The sequence below is a fragment of the Amphiura filiformis genome, chromosome 1, assembly GCF_039555335.1.
Source record: "Amphiura filiformis chromosome 1, Afil_fr2py, whole genome shotgun sequence".
Classification (NCBI taxonomy): Eukaryota; Metazoa; Echinodermata; class Ophiuroidea; order Amphilepidida; family Amphiuridae; genus Amphiura; species Amphiura filiformis.
The window spans coordinates 51,781,993-51,798,085 of record NC_092628.1 but is presented as its reverse complement, the minus strand read 5'-3'; the positions used below and the strand labels follow the sequence as shown (position 1 = coordinate 51,798,085).

At 33.9% G+C, this 16,093-nt stretch overlaps 1 protein-coding gene across 1 annotated transcript in view; it reads left to right on the top strand.

Moving 5' to 3' along the window:
• Positions 1 to 15,856, top strand: part of LOC140148610 (cytoplasmic polyadenylation element-binding protein 2-like) — a 35,970-nt gene extending 20,114 nt beyond the window's left edge. The window contains 3 exon segments of the mRNA XM_072170626.1: positions 763 to 877; positions 3,201 to 3,382; positions 9,832 to 15,856. Coding sequence (XP_072026727.1) covers positions 763 to 877; positions 3,201 to 3,382; positions 9,832 to 10,056 — 522 coding nt within the window. The 3' untranslated portion in view covers positions 10,057 to 15,856.
• Positions 15,857 to 16,093: the final 237 nt, after the last annotated feature.

The window sequence follows — 16,093 nt, the reverse complement described above, 5'->3', positions numbered from 1 at the left end:
AGGAAACATGAACAAACATGAAATGCATGAATTTGTTTGTGCTGATATCCCGTTACCTGTAAATGCAAAAGGAGCTAGCGCAGCTCCTCTCTGCTTTCACTCCAAGCATTACGTCTTCTGTAGCGGGCTTGACGTAGATAATATATTTTTACATCCAGATTTGCTCAAATTCAAGATGGCTTCAAGTATTTTGAATGCAAAGTTACAAATTACTGTTTTATTTAGAATGTGGAATAAGACTCATTGTTTTTGGTATACTTTTTCTACCTAATTTTGTTTTGGACTTTGGTAGTACATATTTTTCTGTTCTTTTCTGGGAGATATTATTATTATAATTTATAATGCCATTCTCTTTCATGGAGATATTATACTGTGACAGTACACTTATACACCAATATAATGTACTGTAAATCCCTGTAATACTGAATAATGCCATGGTGTAGCTGCATTCATGTTTCTAGCAGCCACTGTTTAAATGACATAACTAACTTTGCCAATCCAGTATTAACAGGTATTTGTTAATAATCTGTGAAATAATCCAAGTGGTAATCTGGTGCTCCGGTGTTATATTTTGAACAAGAATCCTTAACATAATGCTAACATGATTTCACTTTCAAAATATTCCATCTCTTCATTTCCTTTTATGATGTTTTCTTTCCGCTTTTTTCCAAGGCACATTCTCCATACAATGTTTTGTACTTTCCTCTTGTATTGATCTCCTATCTTTGAAATTCATGTCAAGTGGCTTTACTTGTTTTGCAGGTACAAATACGTCCCTGGAATCTAGCCGACAGTGACTTTGTACTGGATGGCTCCCAGCCGCTAGATCCACGCAAGACAATATTTGTGGGCGGTGTCCCGAGGCCTCTTCGAGCAGGTGAGTTGTGGAGCCTAACAAAATGATGAATGTATATTGAAAGACATCTAACATCCTTTCTTACCATTCTGTTCAGATGAAAAAATTGACTTAAATTTGATACTTAAAAAAAGGGTTATTTTGTCTTTTATTCTGTAAAGCCTTTGCACTCGTCAGTGTAATTGTATACTCAAATGCACCAATAGTTTTGATCTGCTCTACCCTAAAAAAGCCATTAAGGAACGACATGACAACAATACGCCCACACGGAAGAATAACTAAGTAGTCATATATTGTACATGTAGCTCCATCCATTAGATAGGCTGTGATTTGTATCATAACCAACATGCTATCTGCCATGCACGAGCTTAAGAGAAATAATTCTCATAATGTGAGTGATGGATTCGTGTGCTTGGGTATAGCGTTATGACTCTGTGTACAAGTTCATATCTGCTTCCCATATTTTTCACCTGAAATTGATCTTTTCATGAATATTTTGCCTGTGGTATTTTATAGTGTAGTAAGAAGTAGGTAAAAGTCAACAATCTGTGATTCACTGCAGTTGGCTAGAAATTTTGCAATGTGATTTCAGTGAAGGAAAGCAAACATACATGTATGATGACAGATTAATATGATCCATGCATTTTAAGGGCGACATAGAGAATGCTGTCTTCGCATGACGGGACTGTTTCCTTTTATTTTCCGCTTTGAATGCTGTCATTTAAATAAAATATATGCACAGATCAAAAGGCGCATTATGTGAAATCCTATCAATTAGTGCACTATCATTACTTTCTTTCCTTTAAGTATGTGTGGCCCCTATGTAAATCCATGATATTCAAAACAAGGATCCCAACATCTATAAATACAACCGGTTATGAATCACTGTCCCCCAGACTGAAGGGTTCCTTCCCCGAGTCTGCTTTTCATACGGGTCTATCATCATCTTGCCATAATCCATGTAATTTGTTTGACTTGTTAAAAATATTACACCATGAGCCCGTTTCTGCTCGGATTCTCATTGATAAGTTCAACATGGTGATACACAACTTGTGCACAGTCATGACAGTGGCAACTGGGACGTCTGAGGCTATTTTGGGAACAGTTCCCAGGGTACACATAGCAATTAGGACTGGTATTAACTGGCCGGGTACATGGACTGCGACAGGGGCATGATATTTGAGGAAGGAGACGTTGTTGCAGTCATGTTTACTAGTTGACAGGTGAAGAGGATGGATTGTGGTGTGTCCGTCATAGGAAATCAATTAAATGCTTCCTTCCCCCTCTTACCCAATTTAGCCCTGGTCTTCCCTCTTTGAGGTGAATCATGGTGGCGTAGTACAGTCTATGACATCATGTCCGCTACAAATTATGTGCACAGTGATTTGCAAGTTTAATTGACATGCATGCACCCAAAGTGATACCAAAGAGAATTTGTTTGGCCAGTGATGGTACAAACAAGCATCAGGGCGATTTATGCAAAGAATTCCCCTAGGGACCTGAATCTAATTTGAGCAGAGACAGAAAGCTATAGTTAGTTCATGATGAGGATCTCATGCCAATTAAAGGGCTTCAGCAATGAGTGAACTGTTTGGGAAACAATCAATTTCTAATTGTGAAGCACATCCTTAACTTATTACCACAAAGAGGCAAATAAAGAAATGAAAGGGGGGGGGAAATGTAAAAACTTTGTAATAAGGCTCTCAATTTACTTGCAGATATATTTTAATCAAGAAAATAGATTGAAACCTGCAAAATGTGTTTGGTTTGAAATAATTGAATGCTATCGCAATAACACTTTGATTGGACCAAAGGTGTTGTATCAAATTTCAAGATTTATTTATCAGTCTTCAGCATTTCCTTCAGTGTCTATTGCTTTATTTCGCATTTTCACGTCATGTGAATCAATCAAATAATTCCCAGGTATGGCAAAAACAGATAGAACTTGTGGTTCAATAACCGCCATGTTTAAATGTCCTGTATTACATGTACTCTAGCACATTTACCCCGGCTTGTAAAGTTGTATTTCACATGTAATCTGTGAAATGTTTTGTGTACGTTTTATGTGATTTTAAAACTTTGTATTCCAAATTTTGTATACATAATGGCATTATATAATAATATATGTGTTGTTTTTGACTGTATGGAAACTGTATTTAGGACTGTTACGCTTTGTAAGACCGGCCAAGTGTGAGAGATTCGAAAATATTAAATTTTGTGGTACAAGTCTGATTTGTTTATCAAAGTTAACACTTCAAGATGGATACCAACTATCAAAATGATTACAATGTTAGCATCCCTTAAAATTGCTAACCTTTTTTTTTCTTCTTGATTATCATTGCAGTTGAGCTTGCCATGATAATGGATCGGCTCTATGGTGGTGTGTGTTATGCTGGCATAGACACAGACCCAGAGCTGAAGTACCCAAAGGGAGCTGGTCGAGTGGCCTTCTCTAATCAACAGAGCTATATCGCTGCGATTAGTGCACGATTTGTCCAGTTACAGCATGGCGATATTGACAAACGGGTAAGTTGATTAGTCTCAATTGGAGTAGATATATGTTATTATTAATATATTATCTCTTTCAGTTCCAGTGACACCTTGTGCATATATATTATTATGGGTAGGATTAGGCCAGTGTTCATATTTGCTGGAGGGGCATGAAAATTAGCACTACAGCCCTGTTATATTGATTTTCAAAATAAAATGTTGATACCTATCACAATACATTCAAAGGGGAAAATAATGAGGTGTCATTGGAGCTGGAATATAGATAATTTGTAGTGAAATACTTTTCTGTAGCAAAATATAATTGAATGTAGGTTGTTTTGCACTTCTGTCTTATTTAGATTTGGGGGGGGGGGGAGGCAACCATTTTCATTTAAAAGTAACATGTAGATGGATTGTAATTTAAAAAAATAGAAGACTCACTTGATGAAAGCCAAATAGAATCATGCTGCTAACTGTATGAGCATGCTGTAATAACCAGAAATCAAAAATACAACAAATGAAATGGAACCATAGAGTCTTTAATATGCTACCTGCACATACTGTAGGTTCCCCATCAACTTGCAGTAGTCATGTCATATCAGTGTGTTACACTGCTTCTTTCATCCTCCAATAAGTATCATTAATTCATCAGCATGGAGGTAGCACTAACGTCTCTGTAAGGTTGCAATTTGCCGTGAGGCATTACCTTTTGATGGGGTGTTAAAAACTGTCAGTGACAACTGAAAACCTGTTTCTGTCAAGAGGGTGGGGATTAAATAGTCCACTGTGTTGTGGTATATATTTTTTTCACTCACTGCAGATAAGTGTATCAGGTTTTTTTTCCAGCCTTAGTTAATTTACAAATTGCTAAATTAGAATTTTTTATTATAATTATTTATGACTAGCCCTTCATATTGATCTGCCAGTGATGAAATATTGATGAGGTGTTTGTGTATGAAATTAAATTTGATATTGGAATTCATGTGTGATGAATTTAATTCACACATACATGTATATAAGTTAACCTGTAAAAGTATGATAGTGCATCAGCCGTGCCCTATTATAATTGTATTGTTTCATGGGTCACAGACCAATCTATTTTGTCCAACATGTAATTAGAACAGGCTACAGCTATGGGGGAAAATACATATATTTATTTTATTGATTAATTTAAAAAATATTTATTTGCTTATTAATTTATTTATTACCGTGTTGTTGTTCAATTATAGGAGTTACATATTCTACTCATTCAAGTTGTTACTGGGACTACTTTGGGCACCACACAGTTTATAAATTATTTTATGGAAATATTGATTTGGCCTCACTTCTAGAATGAATCGCATAAATTAGTTACGATTGATTTTTGCCTCCCTATGAAAAGTCATTTATGCTATGCATCCCTGAATTCATTTTTTGTATGTTTGTATATACCTTGTTTATTGCAATGAATTGTAAGTAAAGCTATTCTTCTGAATGTCAGTCTCATTAATTATGTCAGAATTGAGTAATATTGCAATCCCAATCACGCCCAAAATGAAATTCTTTTGGGGATAATTGTATCATTATTTGCTTGTTTCATGTTTTTTGGTTTGGTTTTCTGTTGTGTATTTTGTTGTAGTTTTTATTTGGAGTAGTTTTTAGGGTATAGGAAAGTGTGGTTTTATATGGGGAAAAACACAGACAGGTCCATTGGCAAGGGCATTTGGCCCAAATGAATTTGAAAATGTTTCCTTACTTGCGAAAAGTCTTGTGATTTATATTCTCTCATCACATGCTTATTTATTTGACTTCCCTAAATACAAAATGTGAAGTGTGTGTATGTCAGGTTAAAAATTCAATTAGTAACCAAACACTTAACCTTGATAGAACCAGCCATTGATGATACTCGCTACCCTTATTGAAGCAATATTACATGGCACTAGAACCAGTACAGCTCCACGTGAATATCACTTGTGCCCGGCAAGTGTCGTCAAAATCAACTTGCCGTGCTCAGTCACATGATGCCAAGATGCAGCCAACACTTGATCATTGCAATATTTCATTAATGATAGGGACAAATTCTCCAGAGATGCCCCTGTGTTCATTAGCAGTCATGATGTCCTGGGCACACTGTAGATGTTATTGGTTCCAGTGGGGACCATCACGTGCAAGATGCATTGGCATGTAACAGACTACATACATGCTTATACAGATGCCGCGAATATGGGATGCAGGCAGAATGAGAAATTATGCCGGAATAACTTCCGAGAATTAAAATGATCTCCTCTGTTGGTGAGATTAAGAAAATAGTAATCTCATGTTAGCAGTTTCATATAACAAATTAATTTTTCTTAATATAGGACTTTCTTTATTCAAATCTTTTTTCTCTGATTCTTTTTACAAATAGATCAACAATTTTTTAATAAGAAGAAAATGGTTCTGCATATCATGTTGGAATTTTATGCTGTTGTAACACAGTTAACCACGAAAATCATATGTGGCAATTTTAAAATGCGAAAATGAATAAATATTTTAATTAGCCTTAGTCATCATAATTTTGTTCTGAAAAAATTAATGACAGTCCATTTGCCCCATTTTTATTTCGCATCGGTAATCCTTGATTATTTGAAAGCAATTGACATAAAGTGGTAGAGCCCATCATTATTCTTGATGAGCAGTTGCAGGGATTACAGAGCCTGTACAATGCTGCCTATTGGGTGATCTGATTGTATATGTAATGGAATCTTGGCTATAGTCCCACATAGACGCCGGTAATATGAAAATGCCTTTATATATATATTGACCCAGATATCTGGTATTCAGCTAGATTAGTGATAGGTGTACCAAGTTTATAGTATATCCATACCGACTGAGACCTTATCCAATGGTTAATAAAAGGGAAAAAAACAGTCCCCCACAGCTTGGTTTCCATTAAATTTTGTTGTAGTTACCATATTCAGTATGCAGTGTTCTTGGTGTCCAATTAATTATCGCAACAAAACAATTGGTAATTGGATCATAGACCCGAGAAAGAAAACAGTTATTGAATGAGGAGCCAGGTTAAAAATGGTGTTGCGGTGGAATATTGATTGGGATGTGGCATTTTGCCCTCATGTACTTTTTCTGTAATTGTATTGTTGTGTGGAAATTAACAATTTAGTTTGCTTTATTTTGAAATTGTATGGATATGACTTTTATTACATTTTTAATTAGTGTTGGTATTCTGTGGGCATTTTTTATTTGTATTTTTTGTAGTAGATTGTCATAACTAGTCACTTATGCAGAAAATCATTTGAAGATGACTATTTTGTTACCATTTAGCTGAAAAAAATATTTGCTTGTATTTACTGTGCAGTACGTGAGGGCTTTCACACATATTATGATTGATTCTTTAAATAACAACAAAATGAATTTAAAAAATACAAACACATAACCCAGATAAACATATTGTGAAAATTGCCTGTTAAAATCAATAATTCATGTGTGGTACAATTTCAAATTTCAACTTGGAGTTGCTTCTTCACAATACATGTAGGAGGCAAGTACCACCACTCAATTTAGTATGTATGAAAAGGGAACCTTACATTGTGTAAATGCCAGAGGTGATGCATGGTTTGATTATTTGAGTAAGGGGGGAGAATGGGTGATTTTGATGAGAATAGCAGTGACAAAGCAAAAGTGTCAAAAAGGCGGAGGTATGATGATGAAGCCTCAGTCAGTCACAAGATCTCGGCAGCCAAATTGAGATAGTTGGGATGCTTGTTCATTGTAAGGGAAAAGGTCATTGAATTCCACCGAAGAAGATATATGCCTTGGGAAGTTGCCAATTCAGTTGCCTGTTCTATTTCTAGATCTATAGATGTCTGTGAGCACTATGCATTTCCTCGTTGTTGTCACTCTTGATGGAAAGAACACAGCCAACAAGAGAATTTTGGTGTTTGCTTGATTGAATTACTGGCGGCGTAAAATACAGGCATAAAGTAAACGGAGCAGAGAGTGTATTTTAGAGCAAGAAGTCTATTGTGCTTAACCTAATTATCTTTTCTAAAAAATAATTATTTCATGTCTATTTGTGTTAAGGAGGTTTGAAAAATTAATTATAAAATGCAAATTCATCATAACTAATGACTGATATTTAAGAATTGTGATTATCCGGTTACACAGAACAAAAAAAAAATGAAAAAACATATACCTTAAATATTTGATTACAGAATTTATACAGTCATAAAGTCATTCACATGAATTTAAAGCCATTAAGAATGCAATCAGGTATCATGCAATGTGTCCTCAAGCTTAAAATTGAAGTACATCATTGCATTACTCTATAATTAAATTTTCTTCTCATGGCGTCAAGAAAATGTATATTGGAGTTTATGCAACTTGCTGTCTGACAAGAGAACCCATCCCATATATATTTTGCAACATAGGCAATATTGTGCAGTTGTCATTTTCTTTACCTGATAATACCAGAATGATATGGATGTAATAATTTGCTGTCCAATCACAGATGTTTGCCGGTTTGATATTAGCAGGCATTTTCACTCTCTCAGGGGACCGTAATTATCATTGTCAAAACTGATATCTCTCCAGACCAATATTAAACCATCTCATTGACAGCTGGTGCCAATTGTGTTATATTTGAATACATTTTGTATTCAGAAATTGAAATTGGTAAATAAATTAAAGATGCCCATTCTTGATGTTGTATAGCAGCATCACCGGCTTTCTCATGTGGATGTAGGTACAGGATGTTCAGTATTTAAATAAAAATTCAAAGCACCATATGGGATGACCTTTCAAGCTATTCATAGCACCTCGTGTTCAGGCTACATGTCGCTGTATATATTGAGGCCCTTATACAGGTATTTGGACTGAATAGCCTATATAGCTACATGACAGCATACTCGTATTCCATTCATCTCAACCCCTTTCTTTCTTTCTTTTCTCACCCTCATTTTTTTTCTCTAGCAGTTTCTCCTTATGATATGTACATGTAGTTTACTTGCAGTTTATTGAGACCTTAAAAAACTGGAGGGTGAAATTTAATCTGAGAGAGATCTATTGACATTTTAATGCAACAGGGCTGAGTGCTGGTTATTACCTGAAAACAGATCAGGCTTCCTGTGGATGTAGTATACCAAAGTGCATCAGTGTAGAATTTTCCCTATATCATTAGACTAAATTATTTCGTAGAAATCTGAATGTTGGTAATTAATATAACACATAAGGCTTCAAATAAATGTATGGTTTCGTGGAACTCCCAGGTGAAATAAACAGAAACACTTTTCATTATGAATTTTATATATTCTATTGCTTCACTTATCTTATTCAAATTTTGATATATGTGAGACACCGATGCAAAATTAATACTGATCTACCTATGCTAGGACGGAATGAATGAAATGAAATAAGAAAGAAAGTGTCATCATATTTTCAAGAGGTTGCAATTGAATTTCAGATATTTCAGGATGCCAATATCCGGAAACACATTGATCAGTGTCAGCTAATTCAACAGCACCAGTATCTTCAGTAGATGTACATGTGTGTGTAGTACGTGTGTGTGATTGAAGCATGTGACCTGTGTGGGCTGATGCATTTATTATGTGTGGCTAAGGGATCAGCGTGATATTGCTCTGCTATACTACTAGGCAAGGCTTGTCATGCCTGCCATGATGATGATTCCTGTATTTATTACCCTGCCATTTTCAACGTAATATATTTGTACATTGGAGATTTGTATCTAATTTAAAATTGGAAGGTTTGGATTTGAAAGAATCCTATTATAATAGAGACAGTTTAAGTTGGCATCAATTTTCTTCTGGCAGTTCATGAGTAACATTGGTTAAAATTAGTGAAATGTGAAAGGCATACTTTATGAAAAATGTCAGTCTTTTAAATGAGATACAGAAAAAGATATTCATTAAAAATTATGAGACCTTTCTGATCATGTCAAGATAATTTTATGCCAACCACCACTGTAGAAATGTAAGACACCTGAAGACGGATTGTGAAATATTGATTGCATTCACATGTGGCTGTACATGTATGTTACTTGCATCCATATGGTTACCATGTCTGTCCATACAACTAATTATTTATAATTATGTTAATACTTATAGAAAGAGTGTTTAGAGATTCAAATTATATTATTTGATTATGATTGGGAAAATAGGGAGGGAGTTCATTGAAATGCTAGCTGACCCATGGAGCGTAATTTCAGAAAAGATTCATGTATAAGCACACACACATAGGTCGTTCCCAATACTCATGGTGGAATCATTAGTATGACTATAGATCACTAATGGCCTCAAGATAAATAAATGTGTGCACATTCATTTTCTAACATAATACATTAACCTTTAAATGCACTGGTTAAATGGAAAAGGATTACAAATACAGTTTTAATACTAACAAATTTTGTAAAGTTGTTACTTTTGACATATCATATTTTGAAAGCTACATTTTTAATAATCGTATGTTTGTTTGTTTGTTTTTCTGTTGTACAGGTTGAGGTTAAGCCATATGTATTAGATGACCAGATGTGCGACGAATGCCAAGGTGCACGATGTGGTGGCAAGTTTGCTCCGTTCTTCTGTGCCAATGTGACATGCCTGCAGTACTATTGCGAATTCTGTTGGGCTACTATTCACTCTCGCCCTGGACGTGAATTCCACAAGCCCCTCGTCAAAGAAGGTGGGGACCGGCCCCGATCGGTACCGTTTCGTTGGTAGAGCGTTGATGCTGAATACTTCCTCATCATCATCCTCATCTAGGCCAGCGGCTTAAAAATCACGTAGAGCACACTGCCCCTCGTTATGGAAAGCTTAATTAGTCGGTAGTGCCCTATCTATCTATCCTCTAAGACCCATCAGTCAGGTGAGATGTTGTAACCCTTGGTATCTATTCATACAGTGTATGTATGTGACAACAGTTATCGGTATCAAAATAACTTGTCAAGTCAGTCAGTCCGTTAATTCAGTGTGATGGAATTGTATTAACATTCATTATTCTTTTAGTGTAATTATTATGGTAATCTTATATTGCATTTGTGAAAAAAAATGGCAACAATTTATTCCCATGTTCCTTGGAGTACTTCAAATTAACTTAACTCCTAGATTGTATCTTTGGTGATTTACACAAACTACAGCTACGTATTAGCTTGAAAATACCAATAGAATTGTACAAGGAAATATGAATTGAGAGATTTAAAAGTGTCTTTCATTTCCATTCAGAGAGAGAATTGTTGTTACACACAGTGATGTAGGTTTTAGATGTTTGCATACACTGTCATTATGTGGCACATTAGTAAATTATGACAATTATAAATGGAGAATTTAACTATTTAGACGTGTAATGTTTATTGAAACAGTCATTTGAAAATGTTATCCTTGCCATCCTATAATTGATAACAGTATGTTATTGATTAACTTAAAAAAGAGAATATGGGTGGGGCATTACTTGAAAATGAAATCAAATCTTAAATATCTTGGCACTCTGACAATTGTGATGGCAGCATCACCGAACCAGGGGACCAAACGTTGTATTCAGCTTCGCATTGAAAAGCAAGTTTTTAATCTTCTCATTGAATTTTTTTATTATTCAAATATTCAATTTCTGTGAATTCATCTTGCCAAGTGTTTTCAATTTCTAAATGAGAATTAAATTGTATTTCTAAATTACCAATATGGCATTTCAATTTTTATTTTATTTTTGCATCTGTCAGAGTCTTACTATTTAAGATGTAGATGTTGTTCCTAAGATTCTGACAGAGGTTTTTAAACTCTTTTATAGTATCAAATAAAAGCTTGTGTAGGTTGGACGGAATTACTCCACCTGCGTGCGATTCTCTCTTGTCTATTTAAATGCATCTCACTCGGTTAAGCATGTGTATTAATATTTAAGATTGCATTATCATACCTTCAGGTCGGCATTGCTATTTCGTGACATTTTGAAAAGATAGCTAGATGATCCCTCCTCAAATTACCCGAGCCATGTTGTTGAGGGTATGGTAGATACCCTTGATAATCAATTATGATTAGTCATTCCAAGTTTCCTCTGTACTGGACTTAACGATGAAACCAAATATCAACTAAAATATTGTTAACGTTATTAAGAAAAAACTAAAAGTGTGCTATTACTGTTTACAGCAACTGTTTCAAACCAATCTTGCTTGCCAGTTTGGTAGGCTGTTAGTTCACGTAAGAGGGCCGGAACCAGTGTGTTGAGGAGCATGCGCTTCTTCAGCACAGCAGAATAAACGCAAACCTCTTCTCAATAACTATTATTAAAAAGAAAAAAAGAAAAAGTAAAAAAAAAAAACTATTTTAAAAAGAAAAAGACAATATCTGTACCATAATACAGTGCTGCTATGGAATGGTAGTTATTTTTTTAAATATTTAAATCCACCATTTTCATGTGGTGTTAGCATAATTATTTTGTATAACTAGGCATAAGCGGGTTATGCACTTTTTTTTTTTTTTGTAATTTATACTAATATGACAGGTGTGCTATTTTCCTTACATTTTTTGCAAGTCACCAAACCCAATGCCAAAGGCATATTATCAGTATGGTCTTTTAATTACATGTGCAATGTTATTTTGTCATACTGTTTTTTGCCACTATGTTTCAACTGTTTTATAAAGCCACACAAGTTTGTTGTGCGCGCCATACTGAAATACTTAATAACGTATTTGGATGGGTTAGTAATAAAAAGATGAGCCAATTTTCTTTCATTATTTAACCAGCTGGTTATATTTAAACCACAGGAATATATTAAAACAAAACACCAATTGAGGTAGTTACAGCCTTGTGTTTTCACACTTCCTGTGAGAATCCAATCAATGGATAGGGGAAAAAACAACACCACTCAGCTGCGAGTGATTCCCATCCTTTTGTTATTGGTGTGAAATATCTAAAAATAATATAATCCAAAAATGAATGGTGTACAATGATGTACTACTCATTGCGTATGTACAGTATAACCAAGTTATCTCGCTCTTTATCGTCCGTCAGTATTTAACCTTTACCCCATCTGCTCTATGTAGTCTTAATGATGAACACTAGGGTTTGTTACATGCTCAACAAAACACCTCCTTCATTGTATTGGAGCGTGTGAAATGCCTGAACTTGGCATGGCGTTGACTGTGTTATTTTTTTATATTTAATATAATGCATGGTCCTTAGCTAAACGCTGTGAGTTGGGTGTAGCATGAGCGTGGCACAAACCCTAGTGTCTATATTCTAGTGGCTTTGTAATATGATAATTACTGATTGTTGTTCTTCTGTGAAAATGCATGAGTGATTATAGATGACATTAGAAAAAAAAACAGGATTTCTAAACAGTGTTGACAAATTCATGTACATTTCTCATGTATGTTCTTGTTGGAATTTTTAGAAAACAGCATACCAGTTCTCCATGTCCATTCTCTGGTACATGTACATTTTTTGCCTTTTAAATATGATACTGTAATTTGTTCTGTATGTTATATATACTATGTATAAGTAAACTAATGTTCATACCTCCAATAAAGAAACCACTGTTTGCTTACATAGAATTTGGGTCATTTTACATGGCCCAGAAAAGTATTTAGTATTATTATAGGAAACGCAAGTTATCAATGCAGTTTTGACATTAACTTTGCATGCAATTTTAGCATGGAACTTGCATTACAATTTCAGGTTTAATCCTGGTTTGTAGTCTTCACATTTTGTAGACTTGTATGGTAATATTTGACCATTTTTGCATTTCTCTGTATACCACAGTTTTCTGATGTATTTTTAATGGCTGCTATTTATGATAAAGAAAAAGTTATTCGATATTGATATTTGTAGTCGAGCAACCTCATTAACTTTAAAAGTTGTGCATGTATGGATGTATAAATTTTGTGGGACTTTTAGACATTTTTTTGCTTTTATATCATTCATAGAATTTATAATAAGCAGTGTAAGAAGATTCAAGATGTTCGTTTCACCCATAATAGAATTTTGGGTGCCATATTTTTACTGGTGATTCCTATACAGTTTGCTAAACTGAAACTATTCAGTCCAACTTTTTATAGCATAATTTTTGGTATGAATCCAGAAGGACATTTTTTATCTACCCTTTATTGTTAGGGTAGGAAGTCTTTACAGGATTTTATTCCAAGGAAGGAATAGTATTATAATAATAATAAACAAACAAGTGGATTGTATCATTTTTTCTCACTGAAATTGAAAGAGTATGTATTATAATTATTTATGAATTTTGCAATCAGAAAGTGATTCAAAATAGATTTTAGTAATTTTATTTTTCTTTATTATTATTATTACTCACTTTGCATAAAGAGATTTGACACTAACCCTCGTCTTCATATTAAGCTTTTATGGCTTTTTTATTACCAGATAGCTAGTTTCTCAGCCAGAGTTAATATATGGTTTGAAACTTTGTAATTGATGTTGTTGATGGCACGCATCCTCTGGGACCTGTGATATTCCATTTTGTACCTTTTTCCAGTGTTTCTAGCACCAAGTTTTGACAGGTTTTTAATGTATTTTTTGTGATAGGATTGGTGCGTTGAGCGGGTATGTGTAAAGTTTTAACTCTATGTAAAAATAACCCAACCAAGCTAGCTCTTATGGAGATGTACAGTGACTTTGTCGCTGAACAGTTTTTGAATACCAGTACCCATCATATGCAGTGTATAATAGTAAGATGACGAGCTTTGACCCTTGCCTTATTCAGTTCAAAGGTCAAAATATCCTCAGCGTTAGTCTATACTCCATAAAGTTAGCTTGGTTGTCACTGTGTATATCAGGCTCATTATAATGACTAGGTTCAGTTGAATGCCTATTCTTGTATATGAAAATAACCCTATTTTTGTGAAGGGTGGAAATGTATTCAATCTGTTCATAAGTCTGTACAAATAAAAATTGAACCCTGTCATTAGGATGAGGAGAAATCATAGTGTGTGGCATAGGTCAGCAAGATAATGGTGCTACCTTATTATATTCACTGATTAACATGTTTTGTGGTGGTAGTTTTAGGTTTATAGAAAGATTTAAAAATCACAGGCTAACCAACTGTATACATAGAAGTTTGTATGTAATGATTGGGATTGAATTGTTTTTCCAGTGCAATATGTAATTGAATAGATATCATTTTCCATTTAATTTTTTATATCAATATTAAAACTATTTTTGTTGCATGGAAATAATTTTTAGTGAAAAGAAAAAAAAATCAGCTGAGTTTATAGCACAAAGTTGTTTGAAACCCAGAAAGTTTAGCCTCAATATGCTGTGTTGTATTGTTGTTGTTATTACTATTATTATTATGATGATAAACATTGTGAACCCAAGTTTGGACCGCACTTTTTTAGAAACCGGCCATGTTTTCTTTCTTTTGTTTAATTTGATTTTATTTTTTGTAGTGAATAGTTTTGTTGTTTTGAAATAATTGGCAAACAATTAAATCGTCAGTATTCTAGTAAGTCAAATTGCTGCTGCATCTGTTATGTTGCACAGTGTGCTATATAATGGTCGTACTCTCGTCCTTTCCTTATTATTATATATATATTTACTGGTGAATTCAAATCATTTTGTGGACTGTATCGTGACCATATTTAAAGTACTTTTTGATTACCTAATGACAAGAATCATAAAAACGGATGATACATGTTACTAAATGATTAAAAAAATTGGTGTCATTGATCAATTATATATTTATCTCTATTGTTGTTGATTATTTCCCGTTATTCATTAAAGCAAATTTTATGTACTCTTGTATTTTTGACCTTTTCAAGCATTTGCATGTAATAAAGTCAATTGTACGTAGACTTAGATTTAGATGCCACTTTTTGGACTTTTTCAGTACATGATTATATACAATATTTTTTGTCATTTGGACACTTTGTTGTTGAGATCTTTTGATGCCTATTTTGTATATGGGATGGTTTTATTAGATAAATATTTTTGTTCACCCTAGCAAGATTTAACATACCAAAGTTTCTATGTTTTATGATAATAAAACTTCAATAATGAGTAAACAATTTGTTTGTATGGCATTTTTAGTTTGTGGGTGGGTCAATTGTCATTTTTTGCATTCCATGTTTGAGTTTTTTTGGTTTTAGTTTTTATTTTGTCATTTACTACAAAACACACTGATGTTAAACAGTAGTAGAACAAAGATAATGAATCCATTATTGTATTGTTAAAATATTTCCTACTTTTGTGAACCATTTTTATGAAAGAATGTTTTTGGTGAATCTTTTCTCATGTTTTTGAAAAAAAAAAAGTGAAATAATACAGCAGCTACTGCACACTGCCACATCTTTGTTTTATCGGTCGATGTACAGTTTTGTTTTAGGGTACTTTATATATTTGGGCTTCATCAGACATAATTCCCAGATTCCTCAATTTTTAACTAAGGACAATTTTTGCATTTGAAAGGTCCTAGCATTTAATAAAATAATGGTTGGTTATTATTAATACTACAGTTTTTTGGGAACCTACAACTTTGGAGCTCTTTGTGTGTATAATAAAACTGCTGAAAAACTATTACTTTTGTCTTGCGTGTTTGTTCATTGTGTTGGCGTCAATGGAGAGGATATTTTAGAGTGTTGAATATGGATAATGATGATGACCTATGAAAAGGCAATTGCTATGCACATAATTCATTGCTTAAACTTGGTCTCATTATTCATATAATTTTGTCAAACTTGTTTCAGAATATTATGAACTATAATCAGTCCCAAGTTAATAACACCACTAGTGCTGTCATAGAAATCTTGTTGA